Source organism: Falco cherrug, chromosome 6 (assembly GCF_023634085.1).
Source record: "Falco cherrug isolate bFalChe1 chromosome 6, bFalChe1.pri, whole genome shotgun sequence".
In the NCBI taxonomy this organism is placed as follows: Eukaryota; Metazoa; Chordata; class Aves; order Falconiformes; family Falconidae; genus Falco; species Falco cherrug.
The window spans coordinates 541862-561053 of NC_073702.1; the positions used below are offsets into that span (position 1 = coordinate 541862).

Below are 19192 nucleotides of genomic sequence, written 5' to 3' on the forward strand. Positions count from 1 at the left end.
AAACATTTATCCTAAATTTGGATTTTATATTAGGTTCATTATACGGAAGATAAATATGCAGGCTTTAATTGAGAATTCGACTCTGAAATCATGAAGTGCTTGCTTCCTGATGCTTAACTATTGAATCTGCCTTACAAAAACTTAAAATATGTGCAACTTCATGGCAATTTTTAAAAGTTCTCATAATTTTTTTTGAACATGCAGAACTGCTAAAAAATGTTTGTGGTCTTGAAAGAAATGAGTGTTCAAATTCAGGGAATTACCAACTTTTCAGTTGGTGTAGTCGGCATTTCTAAAATAATAAATACTCATTGTTTGACTCAATCTGTGAATAAACATGGTCAAATTAAGTTCATTGTAACATGTGATACTTTTTTTGTAAAAAGGGGGAAGAGTGTTGGACATTGATACAATTTTGAAGTTAACTTGTATTTCTTGGAAGAGATACATGTAGTCAGGGGATGGGAAATGCAGTTCAATTGTAAATTTTTGAAAAAAAAGTTGGAAGCTAAATAATTTTCAGGTGTGACTTCTGCTCAGACTTTTCATTTCTGAATCAAAAATTCTCCACTGTAACTAGGTCTGGTTTTGAAAGTGGTTTTTTTTCTAATACAGAAATTTTGCAACTCCTTGTTCTGTGGAAGTGTCTTCTAGTAAAACATCCAAACACAAATTTTTCTTTTGACATTCTTCATCAGCAAGTTTGTCAAATTTGCTGGCATTCAGGAAAGGAGAATTTGCTGCTCATTTGCTATGGAAGTATCTATTAATACAGGAGACTTACTAAAACAACACTTGCTTTTCAAAAGCTTTAACATAATTTTCTTTATAAACAAATAGCTTCCTGGTAGGAGAGGCTGTTCCTCAAAGGTGAAATCTGTCAAGTACTGTTAGTTCTGTTGCGCTGGCTATAATTAAGATACCACCATGTGGATGTTGCAGCATCCAAGATGTGTAGTCATGAACTCCCACAATTTTTCCTTTTGAACTTTTAGATGCTCCTGACCCAGCCCGACTTTTTGCAGATACTATGCAAAACAGAGTTTCCAAAGAATGGAGGTATTTTGACTTCCCTAGGAATTCTGTTTCACACATAAATTTTTTTCCTGTTTATTCTTCAGAACGATTACTGCAGGGGAGGTTCTCAGTTGGCTGGGGAGTGCAATGCTGCTTTTATCAGTTACCTGCTGATGTTGACTGTTGCTAGTAACTTAATCAGATTTTCAGACTCTAATTGTCCTTTGCAGAAATTTTATATTTATGTATTTTTTTGTCTTTATACATAATGGTAGAAGACGTGTACCACTATGTATATTAGTGTAAAGTCTCTTGCTGCCTGCTGCATGAATGTTTCTGAATTAGTTTGTTGATTTCTCTTTATTCTGCTCCCTTTGGCTCCCTCTCTGGTCTTGGTATTCTCTATCACTTTCTGCAAAGGAAATTTTGAAGTAAGGCAGTGAGGTGTGCCTATAGAGTACCAAGCTGTGTCTTTTAGATTTAATTGGTCAAAGAGTCTTCTTGTAACTTGAGTCAAAGTGAGCCTGAATTGCTTGTTGTAATACTTCAGGTTTATAAATTTTGTGATGAGTCGCTGAAAAAAGCGACCAGAAAGGGCTGTCAAGCCAGCTACTTGGAGGTGTAGAGAATTCTGCCTAATAGTTGTAACAATTTGAAGGATTGTTACGCTTTTTTAAAATTTTTAAATAACTTTAAAAACACTACAGATTGCTGCAGTACAGAAACAGCAAAATGCTAGACCCAAAATACCTTATCCTCATAGATAACAGCGTTTCACTTTTATAGGACCTGCTTTTTTTTTGTTTTTGCACTTTTCTCAGCATTTGGTGTTGTAGTTGGCACTGTTGAATTCAAAACTGGAGGAGTCAGTTTTATTCTTACAACTATACAGTTTAGGTTATAATTTCTACAAGTCAGGGCACATTTAAGTGCTACTTAAATTTTATTTTGGCAAGTATCTTTCAAAAATGTTCATACCTGTGGTTTCTTATGACAGTCTTAAAAGAAGTAGTATGTATACACTTGTGTGTTGCTTTAAAACGTATATATAGACATGATTCTAAGGAATAATTGAAAATACATATTTTCTTGCAAAAATGTATTAAAGTAGGAAATTTTAAAAAAAGTAATTTTGTGACTGAAGAAAATGCTGTATTATCATGAGAAGACAGAATGCTTCAGGCATATGAACGTCCCGAGGCAAAGCTGAAGGTATTTTAACTTATTGATAACATCTACTCCTCTAGGGCTGAAAATAACTATCATTTTTTCATTTCAGCATATAATATAAATTAAGTAAATTTTATTGTTTAGGTTGAACTAAAAGTATATGAAAAAGTGAGACAAATGAGTATCCGAGCAGTCTCAGGTGTCTGGAATGCAAAGTGACAGAGAATAAGCAAAGATCTCGCAGCAAGCATTACATAAGCAGCACTGTATTTCTCTTGGCATTAGAGGATGGTGAATTTCTTCATGCCAGGGGAGTGTCAGTGTGGGAGGGCAAGACCTATTTAAGAAAAGTGAGGCATGTTGATTGGAGGTATACTAAATATCAAGATGCTGAATAAATACTCTGAGGTTTAAACAGCTCAAGGACAATTACAGTTTAAAAACTGAGTTCAGCATTCAAATTTCTTTGTATCACTGATAATGTCATTAGCTCTTTTGCTTTAAATATCTCTAGTATTAGGATTTTTATTTACTTCTAATATTTCATACTGTGAAAATGAATTAATATTGTTTTATTTTCAGATTACTGATGCAGTGTTTGCATGTCAAGCACATCCAGGAATTAACAATTCTGTTGCTGTTAATGTTTGAAGGGTTTAGTTGCTGTATAATAGAAGTGTACTTTGACAATGTTTAACTTGATTTGTTATAATGTATATATATTATGTTATAACATAGCTTTGCTATGAGTCAGACTAGCAGGAAGGTCAGAGAAATTACTGAAACATATCAAATACAGAAAATAGGTGTTGTGTGACATTCTCAATTTAAAAATCGTGACTGTCTCTTGCTTTAATTTTCTTTTTTTTTTTAGTGAAACCTAGGATTACTGAAACTGAGGTTAAGTAATAATGTTTAGTTTGCATGTTTTTATTGAAATAGTTTAATCTGTGTTGAGAAAGCACAAGATCAGGTCTTTATTTTCTCCCTACATAAATGCCATGTTTTTAAGATTTGCTGATGAATGCAATACATGCTGGAGTAGAAAATAACGTTGTAACAATTAGAATATCTTAGAGGAAGGGAAGGTGACTTCATTTTAACAACAAAATTACTTTACTCGGTCTTACTCTCAAGCATGCATACTCATGTGCACCAAGACAACTGAGAGGTGTATCAAAAGCAATTTATCTAGCATGTAGTCTCACCGTCCTGTGCCACTTCTGTCCTCCATCTCCTAATCTGCGTGTCCTGAGAAAGTGCACATATATATGTTCAAGGATCTTGATGACCTGTTAATCTGACTTCCACCAACACACACTGCTATACTAGCCCTTGTATTGTCATTTGTTCTTTTCTCGTGCTTCTACACGTGCACATACCCATTTGTTCTCCAGTCATACCAATCTTAACACTTTTATTACAGTTATCTGTACGAGATGCTGCTGCAGCAGTCCTGAAAGGAAAACCATCACTGTGAATATAAAAATATCTGAACAAAACTTTTAGAAGTATATTAAAATGTAATTCCGCAAGCCATTGAGTTAAATGCAAGACAGGTTGGGATTATGAAGTCCTCCGCCAAGGTTGTGCAAGTACTCATATAGATAGAGCTACAGTAAGAAAGAGAAGACCTCAAGATCTTAGAAGTGAAGTGAGGAGGAATAAAAGCCAAATGTTTGTTTGACACTGTTCTTGTCTGGTGGTAGGCTCTGGAAAGGACGAAGGAGGAGGGAGTGTGTAGTTGGCTTGAAGCAAGCTGAAATGGTTGTTTTCATGAAATACTGTTCCTAAGAGGGAGATACCAGGGTAGGGCTAGGCAAATAGGGCAGTTATATCTGTCAAGTAATGGAGGTAACATTCCTGATTTGGATGCTAACATAAAATAATACTACAAGGGAAAGTGCTAAAAAAACCCCACAACTTATGCAACACTATGTTATTCATAAATGGAAGTTGTTTCCTTCCCCTGCCCCACCTGCCTTTGGGCACTACATCCAGAGGTTGCTATGTCAATGACTACAAATTGAGTACCTGAGATTTCCCTTGAAAATCGATTTGGTAAAATCAGTGTGATTGAAACCTATTGGGGTAATTGTACTAAAGGACTATAAAACTAGGTAGCTATTTGTGTTTAGGAAGGATTAGTAGATGAGGCAACACTGGACTGTGATCCTTGCTTGTTGTAGAGTTTTCAGTAACTTTGAACCATAGGATATCAAGTAAGTGAGGATCACTAAGCTAACTGAAGTGTAGGTTTTAGATCCACTGCAGTTCCAGCAAATGTGATATGTTTAGTTACCCTCATAAGCATATATCTAAAGCTATTTTGAGAATTTCATTTGGGAGGTCTTATGCAGCCAGTTTTGGCGTGAAGGGTGCTATCTCTTGTACCTTGGTATTTTAATTTTGGATCTTTGTTGGCTCTTGGGATATGCTTATCATACAGACATGAATTAAAAGATTGGAAGTTGCTAACAGACTAAGTGATTCTATGATCATGACAGGTTTAGCATAGGCATGAGCAAATAGCATCAGAAGGAATCTGTTAGGACTAACTTATTTCCCAAATAATTCCCCCCTGAAGCAGGGGAATATAAGGAGCAGTTCTTCAGAGCAGGTAGCGGGTGATGGAAAGTAAGATTGCTTCTTTTTATTACCAAAAAAAAAAAAGCAACCAGGAAACAAAACAAAAAATCCAAACCAAAAAAACCCCACCAATGCCCCCTACCCCCCTCCAACAACCCCAAAAAACCAACCACCAAACAAACCCCTGAAATATAGCAGTCTAGAATGAAGATAAGCTTTAAGGAAAAGGCCTGGTCCAGTGTCTAGCAAAATAAATGTAGATGTTCACATTATTCTAGGTTCCTTATGTTTCATAACAAACATGAAGGGACGAAAGGAAATATTTCAGAAATTGTGTGTATAAAATATGGTAATAAAAGCAAAACTAAAGGGATGGATGAATGTGCAGAAAGCAGATACTAAAAACAGGTACCAGTCAGTCCTTAGTGATTAAAGGAGAGGTATGTGAAGAAATGTTGATTTGGGTAGAAGGTGCTTTCGGTGGGGTGGTTTATTTTCAAATAAGCTAAATCGGAACCAGGCATGCAGTGTCTGTTAAATCCCAGAAGTATAAAGGCCATGACACATTTGTTCTGAAAGCATGAGAACCTATGTTTAACTTAGCTATATGGCTTTGAAGATCCATGTAGAAAGACATTAGTGAATACCTCTGTCCTGACAAGCCTGTTTAGTCCAAAGACTGGGGTGTCTTGATCATTCAGAGAACTCCTGCAGTTTTGCCTGATGTTTTCTGCCCTGTGCTGTTTGGTAACTTCCTCAAATCCTCCTCTTGTTTCTCTTCATCTTTTTACTTTATGCATGTCAGCCTGTTCCTGTACCCTGCTGCATGTCCTTTATCCCCCTTACCTTTCTGTTTAATGTCTCCTAAATAACCTTTCCCAAAAAGTCAGCAAAGCCGTGAAGTGCAGTGCTCTTCTGTTCCTGTGTTCACTCTGCCTGTGTGTTTCAAATGTAATGAATTTAAATAAAATGTTACAAGGTTAATAACTTCTCGAGCTGGTGAGCCTGGAGTTCTCTGAGACTAGGGGGTTGACTGAGTGTTTCCCTGACCTGGTAACGTTAACTTTTAATAGTGGTGAAAGGAGAAAACCGTTAGTTTTGTACCAACATTTGTAACAGCCAAGCCCTGTTAAGTTATATGGCAGTTAACCTACCATCTATTATTGTAATGGAATAATTCATAAAATATGTATCTGTTAGCAAATTAAAAGCTAGAGGTATAATAAATGGAGACTGACAATGTTTTATGGAAAATTTCACCAGTCAAAAAAACCTGATAATGAGTGCTTTAGCAATACAGCTTTTTTCATCAACAAATTAAACAGAGGAATTGGCCAATTGGTAATAAGCAATGAATCCGTATGTCTCTACTCTGATTTCCAGGGCGTTTCCATCCTGCATTTTTCCGTGGCAGTGTTGAACTCTATTGCTAGTCTAAAATGGCTCTTTAATGTTTAAATACCTGATATTAATCATTGTGAATGGTCGTGTCATTTCAGCTCTGACACTCCCATAAGAAGGCCTACTAGTCTAAGTGAATTTACTGTATCCAGTATGAAACCAGCAAATAAGTCCTTGGTGTTTTGATTAATCTCTGGGTTTAGAAGCTAAAATAGAGTCTAAAGAGAGACTGCAGTTAGGCAAAAATAGTGGAAGAATAAATCTGAAGGCCATACTTGGCAGAACCCCTGTGGCTTTGGGGCTTGTATCTCCCTTTTCATGTCTCAGACCCCCTCTTTGTTCCTGTTTGCATAGGCTCATAGAAATGTTGGATGTGAGGGACCTCTGAAGGTCATCTACTCCAGGCTCCCACTTGAAGTGCCAGTGTCCCCTGCAGTAGATCAGGTCAGTCAAGGTTTCAGGTGACACTTGGAAACCTCCAGGGATGGAGATGCCACCCTGGAATCTCCTTTCCCCTCTGTATTGAATAGGATCTGCATAATCAAACTAAGGCTGTGTAATGTGCACCATGAAAAGAAGAAAGAAAGGTAATGATGAATGGCAAGTATGACTTGGGAGTAATGAAAAAATAAAGAAAGGATGTTTGAAAACTTGGACCTTGAAAGACTGACTTCAAGTCCTGTGCTACTGTTCGTGTCGTCGAGGAATGCCTCCCTGAAAGTGTTTGCTTTTAAGACCAACAGCTATATCATCTTAAGTTTCAGCAGGAGAAATGTCTTGGGAAGGCCAATACCTGTTGTAGCAATAGGCGTTTTTGTGCAAGCAGGTGCCTGATGTGTCTCTGGCATTTCTATTGTATCCATTAAACCCAAGAAGTAATATTAACTTTGCAGTGAAAGTGTTCTAAAGCTGCTCTGCCTGCATGAAGACTTTTGTAGAATAGAACTGGTAACACAGCAGATCAGAATATTTATTATGTGAAACTAATTCATGCTGTCTCACAAGTAGCTCCATTATTCTGGGAAGTAACAAGGGGAACTCATTGCAGCCCATAGTTAGGAACCTAGTTTTTTCTACTGGAAAAACTAGTAAAAGTGTAACAAAATCATAGCATAGCATAGGGGTTTCTTCTCCTATTAAATATCAAACTTAGAAGCCTAGTGATTGATTTACGATTTGAAGGTTATCTTTGCAATAAAAAGGGAGATATGTGTGTGTGTATAAAGCTTGGATTAGATATAAAAGAGCTTGAATTTCTGACACACAATCTCTGACAGAAGATGTAATTCATGCAGAGACCATCAAAGCTTCTAAATTTTGGATGTTTTGTCTTTTAAATATCATAAATTTTTATAATTCCAATGAAAGTCTTATGAAATAGTCCTTAGGAATCCCTCTGTTCTAGAACAGCTTCGAAGAAGATTTTGACTTGTTAATGTAACAAATGACATTTTTCTGAAAATCTTAAAACTCTTCTCCTGAATATGCCATCCCATTTACGAGTATTTGTTTAACCTCATTTTTACATTTACAGATTTTTCCGAGTTAGAGAAGTATGAAATTGTTGGTGGAAACTTGCAGGCTATTGTCAAAACTGGCTTTGGGGACTGTTTAAAAGCATTTGAAACATTATCTGTGTTGTCCTTTGCTTCATTGTCTCAGAGTAAATGGCAAGAACAAAGCATTTTCCAACTTCTAAACTGAAACGGAGTTTTCAAGACTATATGTTAATTTAATAAAAAGCCTTCTCTGTACTGTTCTCGCCTCCAATGATTCTTCTGCAATTCATTTTCAAGGTAGCATTGTTTAAGACTGCTGTAGTGACATTATCCTCCTTATGCCATGTACAGTGTTACATAGCCTTCTGTGTTGCTTAAAAGGTAGTCAACTATTCCTTTGTACAAAACATTGTATAGTATCTAGGTTATGTACAGTATAAAGTTAATGTTGATGAAATGGCCTTGACTCTTGGACTACCTTTGTTTTTTTAATACTGCTCTCTAGCTCAGCACCTAATTGATTTGGTGTCTTCTGGATTTGTATAGATTTGACTCAGAAGTAACTTCTTCAGAGTGGTTATGATTAATTTACTTTTACCTAGTCATGTTTTCTCTATATAACATTTAATGAGGTGACAAAAGAGCTGTGGTCTGTCGGCTTTTCATTGTTAAAAGGAACTATTTCCTGGTTTACATGTTTAAGGTTTTGACAGTATTCGGACTCTCACCTGAAAGTATGTTTGTTTTTCATTCAAAATGTGGGGGTTTTTTACAGGTTCTTGAAAGTTTGTGGCTCTGAACTGGTACGTCTTGAGTTGTCTTGTGGCCATTTCCTCAATGAAACATGCTTGGAGGTCATTACTGAGATGTGTCCAAATCTTCAGGAGTTAAATCTCTCATCGTGTGATAAAATACCACCTCAGGCTTTCAACCACATAGCCAAAGTGGCCAGCCTCAAGCGTCTCATTCTCTACCGAACAAAAGTGGAGGTAGGAACAAGTATTTTTAACCTTTGCAATAATACTTTCAATCCTGGTAACACTGTGTTTGTTTTGTTTTCATTAACAAAGAAGTGAATTAAAATTTTGCATGTAAATTCAAAGGTAGTTTCAAAAAGTGGAGGATTTCAAAATAGCTTTTGGATTTAGCAAAAATAAAAAGCCTGCATGTTTTAACTTGTATGGAAGATCAGTGACCTTTCATCAGCTATTTTAAACAATGTAATATAATCACAGATGTGAAACTCTTGTTTTGAAGTGTACTCCAGACAAACTGTATTTGGCAATACAATTGGGAAGTTACGACATTTAGTAGCTTACTGTAATTCTCAACATTCTGTCCTTTAGAAAGGCTTGCCAATTACTAGATTCCTGCTGCCTTTGTGTATTAGAAGTATTTGAGATGTGGAACACAATTTTTTTTTAAAGAACTTCTGATTTACAGTGTAGAAATTGCTACTTTAGACAGTTACTCAGCTGCATGACTCAGGGTTATTACTGTTTGCAGCAACACATTTCCTGTCTAAGATGGAATGTTTTTACATACACAGTTGAGAAGAGTGTTGTAGTTTACAACGTTTTACAAGTGTTGTATCATAATAAATTCAGCAGTTTGAATTGGAAGCAATTCCATTCCTTCTCACTATCTGCATTACTCATGTATTACAACCTTACTATGCTGGTTTACATGGAAGCTTTCATACCAAGTGTGCTTCTCTTGTTGCAAAAGCTACTGATTTAGTAGAGCCCCAAAATGGGGGGAAAAACATGTCTGCAATTTTTTTCTAGCTTTTAGTTCTAGGTTAAACATTTTAAGAAGAGCTTGCTTCTGTGTGTTACTTCTGCTTATGCTTTTGCTACGCAGAAGTCAGGTTACGACACTGTGTGGGGTGTTAAGCTGTAGTGTAATAGAAGAGCTGGAACAGTAGAGTCTGGCTACTGGATGTCCCAGAGGCATCTGAAGTTATAGTACGTTATTTCATTCATAAGCAGTTCCCATCTAACACATGCCTCAAAGTTAGTTGCATTTTGCCTTTTTTTTAGTAAATTACATGTGCATTTGTATCCAAGGTCTAGCTTGGTGTAGTGGTGACAGGTGTAATGATGATTTGGTAATGCAAGGTGTTTAAAGGGTAGGCTGCCTGGAATGATTGGCACTTGCTGTGGGATATGCAGGCAGTCACCATGAAGCCAGTCCCCCTCAGTAATTCGCTACTTCATGGTAGTTGCTCTGTGTATTGAAACAATTATTATTTTATTTAAGCTAAAAAATAAATTGATGAGTCCTGCTTTTAAGTGTCTTTTTTGTAGAGCTGAATTGGTGCCTTGGGTGTATCTGTTCTGTTTCTAGATCAGTAGTCTTTCTGTAAATCTTGAATAAATCTCCTCATTTTGACTGTGGGTTCTAATTCACAAGGCTTTTTCAGATCCAAGAAAGATCATTGTATCAGAGGTAAAGACTGTATATTTTTTCTGCTGTTGATTGATTATAATCTTCTTGATTCTACTCAGGTAACTTCTAAAGTTTGAAACTTCATGCTTGTAATAGTGTAGTGCAGCAGCTGAGGTATACTCTGAAAATTACTAGTAACTGTCACTTCTCAGCTATCACTTTGCTGAACAGAGCTTGAAATTAGATTGAACGTAGGTGATAAAGATTTCCCGACTTTAAAGCCCTTAAATCGTGAAGATTCATTTCTGCCTTTCCTGTGTATGGACATGCATCTGCTTGTAGCTGACAAGAAAATTCATTCATAATCAAGTTCACTTAAGATTGTGCTTCCATTTTATACATAAGTGTAAACAAAAGGCATTGTTCCTAACAAACCATGGAAATTTCTATAAATTTAAATAGGTGAATTGGAGAGGGTGGCTTTTGTGTTACTTGTTAATATGAAGCTACTTAACAATATACGTTGCACATCATAGGTAGAAAAGTAAAAGGGAAAGAATGAAGATGTAGCACAGGATTTGAGTTAGAGGATTAGAGAGAACAAAAGTCACAAATTTGTAGAACTAGCATTACCTTTCTTAACATTAGCTTTTCATAGTGCAAATCTTTGGTTTTCTGTACAAAACAGGCTGCTCTTCCTTCTGTACTCTTCAGCTGGTACAGAGGTGCTAGGTGCAAAAAGGACAGGGTAGATTAATAAGCATGCTCTGAAGTGATTTAGACCTTTCTAAAACTCAAAGAACTGTAATATAGTAGCATCCTTGGGTTTTGTGCAACTTCTACTACTGAGTCTTCATTGTTGGATCTTCTAAGAAGCAAACATTGGAACAATGCTAATGTTTAATCAGGAGCTTGGTATTGTAGTGTTGCCAGTTGGAGCTGCTCGGAGAAAAGAATCTGAGGCTGTGAATCCACTAAGGAAAACTCCTAACTGCTAACAAGTATGTGATTATTAGTAGAAAGTAAGAAGGAAGATGAGTAGGACAGAGCTGGTGTGTGTGTGTCATGTCCTCCATAAAAGTTCCATCTCAAAATTGGGGGGGGGGGGGGGGAGAAAAATCAGCTCTTTCCATTTAGATCACCGTTTTCCTAAATAAATCAGTGGTTTGGTGTGTTTATTAAAAATAAACCAAACAAAGCAAGTACCAGGTCTCTTGATGTAAATTTTCTTCTCACATCTTGTTCTAGAATGGTGAAGTTACAGGTCCTATCGTAAGTATCAGTGTGTTGTCAGCTTTTGAGACAGAAAGATGGCATCCCTGTTCATGCTGTGTTAACCACCTTCATGTAAAAATGGGATGATGTGCTTCTGATATTACTGGACATTTTAAAGTAATTGCCAAAATGTGAAGAGGGAATGAATATGCAGAGAACAAACAGGTAAAAAGTTGACTGAAACTAGTTCTCCAATGGGGTATTGTAATTTTCATTCTGTGTATCTTTCTGCACAATTAGAGGCAGTCACTGGAATTGAAGCACAGGAGAATTAGATTAAATTAGGAGACTGCCTTTTATGCTTGTAAACAATCTGATGAATTTATTGTTATGGCTGATCAAAGTAAACACTTGGGTTGAATTACTGAAGTGATCATATTTTTAAGAAGAGGCAATGCTAAAGAGAACAAGAAAAGACTTTTAAAGCAGGGCCCTTCTCTGCATGTTGTTTATGATGCCAGTGAAAAAGGGGTCATTTTCCTACTCCACGGTTGTCAATCTGTTAAAATGCAGCGTTGTGTTAGAGCATATCTGGGTAAACAGTACAACTTGTTCTTTTGGTTGTGAATTTGGGCGTGTGATTAAATAACATAGAATATGGGATGAAGATTCTCAGGCCTTTTTGTCAGTATGTGATAAAGCTGTTTTGGTTTTTGTGTGATGCTTTATGAAGTACAGTTTTAAAATTTTAGTAAAAGAAATGGTGTTTTGTTTAAATGAAAACAAACTCCCATGTACCTGCCCAGGTGCTGGATTTCTTTACTTAGACTATGTCTTGCAGTACTCGTTCCTTTTTTTGTTTGTTTGTTTTTAATGCTTAAAAAATAATTGCTTTTAACATTAAATTTAAAGTATTTGTTGCACTTTTTCTGTTTATATGATTACTGTGATACTAATTAATGAATTCTCTGCAGAAAATTGACTACTGTTAATGATTTTTGTCAGGTACAGAAAAACAGATTTTGAGGAAAACAAACTTAACTACGTGATAGGTTGCCAATTTTATCTGAGCAATTGTTTTGATAGTTTCTTGTTATTTTAGCTGTTTTCTTTGAATAGGTTTTGTATTTTAAAATGTTCCCATTGTCTCTGTAATCAAAACTCCAATCTTTAAGTGTACATTTTTAATGAAATGGGCAGTTCTGCTTAACTGCATTGCTGCTTTGGAACATGGTTGTACTATCTGGAGGAGTTTATGCTCTTTGGTCCTAACTCTGCTGATTAAGGTCATGTGTAATGTTACTGCCTTGACTTACTGAGTGCAAGTTTCTGTGTACAAAATTAGTTTCAGACCTTTGAATTGAAGCTTCCAACACTGCTGAATTATTCCAACCTCTCTACTACAAGAAGGAAAGTCTAGTGACTTTCAGTAACTTGTTCTAGGCTGAAAAGCAACAACAACAAAAAAAAATGTCCTGTATCACTATACTCCTGCCTACTAAATGTAGCTCATTTTCCCAGTGCTTTAAGTTAATTATTAAAGGTTTCATAGTTCAAGGCTGTTTGATTATGTATATGCTTGAAATAGTTTCTCTAAGAAAGTTACAAATTAATTTCAGCATTTTGTAAATGTAATTTCTGCTACCTCAAGACCACTGTTGTACTTGGAGGATCTTTGTGCTCGTGGTTTTGGTATTTACTGATATATGACTCCTTAATATTTATTCACTGAGAGTGTATTCACAGCATAATTTAAGACTTGTTGGCATTGATATATTTGAAGAATACAATGAACAATGGAGGTATTATTGCATATAATAATTGGCAATGCACATCTTTATGGTTTGAGTATGAATATTATCTTGATTTAATGCTTACCATGTAGTATTCCATCCATACAAATAATGCAGCCGAAATTGTATTTTAAAGAAACCAAAGTCAAAATTACAGTAGGAGAATTTTACAATCTCCTTATTGCTGGGTGTAAATTTTAATGTAAGATTATATATTCCATGTTGCATAGTATCTGTATTTTTTATAACGTGTGAAGAAAGTTTCTGAAGTTTAGAGTACAAGTATAGTTGAAATACAAAATTAACTAGATTTAAATCAAATTACAATGGACAGAGGACTTTGGTTTGCACACATTTTAAATCAAATGTATTTATAAATTTTATCTCTGATACCTTTTGACCAAGAACAAATTTGGAACTTGGGCAGCTGTAAGCAAGAACACTGGATATTTTAGATACCAAGAGGAGGCATAATAATCTTAGTAATAAATGTAATGGTTCATACTTTGTTCTGCCGTAAGCAATGAAAGAGTTAATGCTGCCATAAATTTTTTTCTACAGATTTTTCAGAAATAACCTGTTATGGGTTATGTTATGCTTCTGAGACCTATTGTCTGAGGGTTTTCAGCTTGGGCGAAATTTCATTGGCTTGAGCACAAATCTTTAGGATTAAGAGTTGCAAGCAAATGGGGGCGGGGGGAAGTGAAAGCCTCTGCCTAGAAAGTGGATTCTTGGAAAGAGGTTGAGCTGGTGACAAATAATCATGTAATACACAGGGCCTTGATGGTGCCGCCTTATCCTGTATCAGGCTCATAGGGCTGAATTTGGTCATTTGAGCCTGTAATGTGAAGAGTGAGGGGGGGGGAATGAAGGTGAGGTGCAAAACACATTTGCAGACATAAGGGAGGGCATCATTTTGACGAAGCAAAACCAAAATACAGTAATTCAGTTCATTACAGAGACTATTACTTTCATTGAATTAATTCAGTAATCACTGTGTTGCTGTGTCCCTGGCACTGCCAAGTAGCTGTAGAACACAAAATGGTGCCCCTGCGTACATCCTGAATCTCAGTTTGGAAATTACACTGTGCCCATTTGTGAGGAGTCAAGTGTTTTTGACTTTTAAAAGGCTACACCTGCAGTCAATACTAAGGTTAATTCTGTCTTCATTTCCACGTACTCATTCTTCTCTCACCTGATGCTCATGCAGTGTTTGTATTGCATCTGTTTTTAAACCTATCATAGTCTTGGAGGCAAATGTTTTATTGCTGTCCAGTATTTAATCTCAAAAATGGTCCAACAATCCAAGTACGTTGCTGGGGGGAGCTGAGTTTTAAAAAAACATATTCCAATACTAACCCTTTTCATCATGTGTCTTCCCATATTGTGTCTTCCATGGTAGTAGCTGATGGATGCTCAAGGGAGAATAGACTATGTGTTATACTGTAGAGGAGAGTCTTTTCGCTGCCATATTTATTTTGAATCTATAAATGAAAATTACCTGTGTTAATATCTTTATCCAGAAGGCATCACTTAAATACACTTGTGATTGTGATAGTAAAGGGCAGGGTGAGGGGTTATCCCCTTCTGCAAACATCAGTTGAGAAGGTGTGAAAGGGAGTGGCTCCTACATCTGTTGATGGTCTGGTTGGAGAGGCCAGGTGGGCTGAGCTAAACAGGCTCCAGAAGCGCCTTCTAACACTCAGCTCTTCTGTGATTCTGTGATTTGGTGCTGATGGTACTAACTGAGGACTTAACCCCTGAGCTTTGTTCTTCTGATCTGTGAGGGGAACAATGGCCGGTTGTGAGAGGCACCGTTTATGTATGCCACACTTTCCCCGTCAGTAAAAGTTGCATAATTGCAACTTTCTAATTTTGTAGCTATGGTATGAGGATAGATATACAGAAGACTTTGAGATTCTTTGATACGTATGGTACTATATAGGGTACTCTACATAGAGGTGTGTATAAGGACTTGATATGCTGTACCTCGATAACATGCTTTTCTAAGTCACAGGAAATTCAATTAGTTAGAAAGTTTAGCCTTTTCCCTCTGGAAAAAATGGAGAAAAGTAATGCCAAAGAAAGCTTGCTTAAGAGGTATAATAATTTCTGTGAATTAAATGACTGGAGACTTTGAGCAGTTATCTCTGTCTGGGACTATGTGGGTACCTTATTCTTAAAGGCCACAAAAACTACCTTGTAAAGGATGAGGTGACCTCTTCTATTTGCTTTCTCATAAAATGGCACCAGATAGCTCAGAGAACTGAAGGATTTAAGCATAAAACAAATTTGGCCACCACTTTAGCATGTGATTGCCATTTGCTGTAACGTTTTCGTTTAACTGAAAACTAACATACAAAGAAGTGAAAATAGCTGAAACCAAAAGATGATGAACAACTTGAATAGGTTTGTAGACCTCTAGACCCAATTTTAGTTTCCAGAAATGGTATACTATGTAGTTCATGTGTTACTGAAAGTTTATGTACTATTCCAAGATAAAAATAATTTATCAAAAATAAAGTTCTGAGGATCAGTATTCATCCTTAGAACTCAAAATTTTAGTAGTAGTCTGAAAATGAATGCTTTCTGGGAAGCCAACAGGTATGTACACTTCCTGAAAGCTAAAGCTAGCACTGTGTAAGTATCTAAAATGCATTTTGTGGGGTGTTTTTCCACTGGTTAAACCAATGACTCTCCGATGTTTGTAAGCGTGCATATCATCTCATCTCTCTAAACCTCTCAAATTCCCTTGTATTTTTAACATACTCTTTCAAAGTATCATAGTACCAATAAGTACATAACTGAAATTATCCTGATGTCTTAAAAAAAAAAAAAAAGACCAGAAACATGTTTTACAGTTTCTTTGCTGGAGCATATTTAGGTAAGAATTGCATTTCACCATTTCTATACCTTTTTTTTCTGAATTATTAATGTATTACATTCTTCTTTCTGTGAGAAGAATTGCTTTAAGTTTATAGAATTCTGGCTTTGCATCTGATGTGTTTTTTAATTACTGTATTAGCATAGCAGATGCCAAGTAATTTCTGACATAGTCCTTTCCCAGACTGTACCAAACCTATCCCACCCCCCAAAACAGTTGATTTTTGGCTTTCTTCTTGTGCTATGTAATGCCAAAGGCGGCAGCAGGGGAAGTATTCTGAATTTATATAATTTTTAATTACTTCTGGCACTCATGACAAGATTACCTTTTCTGTTTACTTGAGGTGTTTGTAATTACAAATAGTTATAGCAGTACTGACACTCAGATTGAAATGAGATTGCTTTCATCTCAAGATTATTTTTTTTTTGGTTGGTTTGGGGTTTTTTTTACCACAAGTAGTTCTAGTATGGTAAAACTTTTTTTTGTGTGTGATATGTACAAAATGGAACTTCACTGGCTCAAGATAAAGACTGTTAAATTATAATTGTGTATTTTCAAATAGTTGGTAGACAACACAAATAACAATGTTTCTGCAGTATTGTTGCTACTAGAAGCCAAAATTAGAGGGAAGAGCTTTCTGTTGCTGAGCTGTGTTATTGAGGGGGAGAGGATTGGTTGTTTTTTTTATTTTTCAAGGAGTCTTACTAGAAGCTCCTTTTGTCTAGTTTTACTTACGGAAATAAATTGCCATTCCAAAGATACCTTAGTCACAGTGTAGTCTTAAGAAAATGAATCCAGTGATGTGCTGCCATCAAGATTCCTTGTCTCCGCTTTACACAGGAACACATGGCACAGTTGCTTTTCACTAAGGTATTTCTGGAAGTCCTAAAGCAGAATTGACATGTAGTTAAGTGTCTCAGTTATTCTTCCTAAAATGAGAAGTAGTTTTGTTTTCTGAAATATTTTGGCAAAAGTTGTAGATGGCAGTTTGTAGTAAAGAGAAGGCAAGCTGCCATATGGAAGAGGACAGTTCAGGATGCTTCCTTTGGTTGGCCTTTTGAGGAAGGGCTCGCTATCCAAAGGTTCAGCAGTAGACCACAGCAGCCTTTTTCTGTCTGAAGGATTGATGTTGAGAGATGTGGGGCTTGGCAGGAAAACTCCTTCAGCCATTGCGTGAGAGTGCCTGCCCCAGGGGAGGTGAAAGAACTTCAGGAGGGTTTGCTTTCTGGGTGGTGAGGCTGTGCCCAGCTTTAGCAATGCTCTGCTATCTGTAACTTCTCTGGCTGTTGCTCAGGCTTTGCTGCCAGTCACCTGGTAGCCGTCATTACATCTGTTTTTCCGTCCTTCACCTTTGATTGGTTTGTCTGATTTTGAGTAGTCTGAGGGAGGATAATGATAATGATGGAGATGTAACTGCCCCAAAAGAGGCAGTGAGGGTGTTCCCCTTAGGAGGTTCCTGTCAGGTGTTCAGTTTTGCAGATGAAGCAGCTGAGTTTGATAAAGCAATATTACTTGTAAGAATTCAGAGTTGGTGCATGTACACAGGGACTTAATGCACATCACTGGAATAACTCAGAGACCACATATGATGTGGATGATATTTTAAAGCCAGTTTAAAAGCAATCACATCTTTCAGGTGATGATCACGTGTGTGTGACATGTTTGTGTTAAATGAGCATGTATTTCTTAGGTCCCTGCATGTGTCCCCTCTGTTACGTTAGCTCTTAGTGGGGAGAACTACTTTGCTGCCCATGGAATCACTAACCATTGCGTTTTTCAGAAACACATCCTCGGTGAAAAGCGGGATGTGGCTGCTCTTAAGTAGGATGGGTCTTACCAAAGGAGTGAATGGTTGAGGTGTTCATATAAAATTGGGAAAAGGATAAACTTGTAGTTGCTAGTCTGCCCTTCCAAAGTGTTTGGACTCAATTCCGGTAGTCATGTCATTCTGTGTAAGACATCACTGTCAAGTGGTAAGTACCACATGTGTGATTTCTCTTCTTCATTTGCCAAGAGCTTGTTTGTAGTTTTTTTTAAGCAAGTGGTGGTTCCTTTCCTCTCTGTTTTCCCGTTTGTCAGCTTTTTGTTTCACCATGGGGTTCTTTGTGTATGTATGCTCAACATTAAGAGCATTTGGTTTTACTTGTGATAATTTGGCAGATCTTTTCCATTATTACTTTAAGGAATGAGTTCTTAACCTAATTTCTATATCATCTTTACTTTGTGACTGTGTGCAGAAAGATGTTGATTCAGACTTCTCATGTCTTTTGTATGTGTGGTATGTCTCACTGTTCTCCAAAAGGTTAATTCTAGTCTGTGGCATGCTGGAGGCTTTGTGTTACCTATAAGGAAAATTCACAAGGTCATTTTGTACACAGTAATGTGTGTGCAGGACACAGCAGGTGTGCAGGAAGGGGTTTTGCCCCTGTGGCCATAGAAGTAGCATTCATGATGTGTGTGCTGAAGTTTGAGATGTTTTGGTCTCATCTGTTCCCACAGTTGTGTGTGTGTGTGTTTGGCTGAGTCAGCTGGTCCCGGCCTCCCTTGCTGTACATTTAAACATTTGGGAAACAACAGGAAAGCTGCTGCCCAGATCCATGAACAAAGGAACCTTTCTGTGCAGTTTTGAGAATATTTTGATATCTCCGCTGAAGGATTACTTTCCACGAATATGGATGTGATTGTTGGGCGGAGGGACGCGTGGAAGATTTCATTGGCCTAGCTTTAGTCTGCAGTTCTCCAGTTCTCCTTTCTGTCTGCTTCTCAGGTTCCAAGAATTTTAAGGAATTCATTCAAAAGTCATTGACTGTGACTTCTATTAGGAAGACGGAATACTTAAGGGTACCCTGCAGAGTTACCTTCTTATTACCACATTTACCCTTCCTCATTCAGGCTGGATTTTCTGTCTTGGATTTTCACTTAGATTATTAGATGTTACTAAATGGAATAATATTGTCATGTGTTCTGTCAGATAAATAGGCTCCCAAAATATAACTGCATTGTTTCAAATGTATACAGACTATTTGATATCCTATAGTAATTGCCTAATTGCTGTATCAACTTTTAGCTAAATGTTGAGAAATGTAAATTTGATTTATACACAAACAGCATTTGACAGCTAGTGATTGGGTACTGGATGTTCTAGGGTTCCACAGTTCTTTACTAACCAGTGATTGAATCTTTTGATGCTTTTCCTGTTTGTGTTATGAAAAGGTGATTGTGGAATAAGCTTG

General features: G+C 36.8%; 1 protein-coding gene across 9 annotated transcripts in view; it reads left to right on the plus strand.

Annotated features, from left to right (window-relative positions):
- Positions 1 to 19192, plus strand: part of FBXL4 (F-box and leucine rich repeat protein 4) — a 72021-nt gene that overhangs the window by 26587 nt on the left and 26242 nt on the right. For all 9 annotated transcript variants that reach the window (XM_055713190.1, XM_055713186.1, XM_055713188.1 and 6 more), the window contains one exon: positions 8452 to 8665. In XM_055713190.1, coding sequence (XP_055569165.1) covers positions 8452 to 8665 — 214 coding nt within the window. The remainder of the gene's footprint in view (positions 1 to 8451; positions 8666 to 19192) is intronic.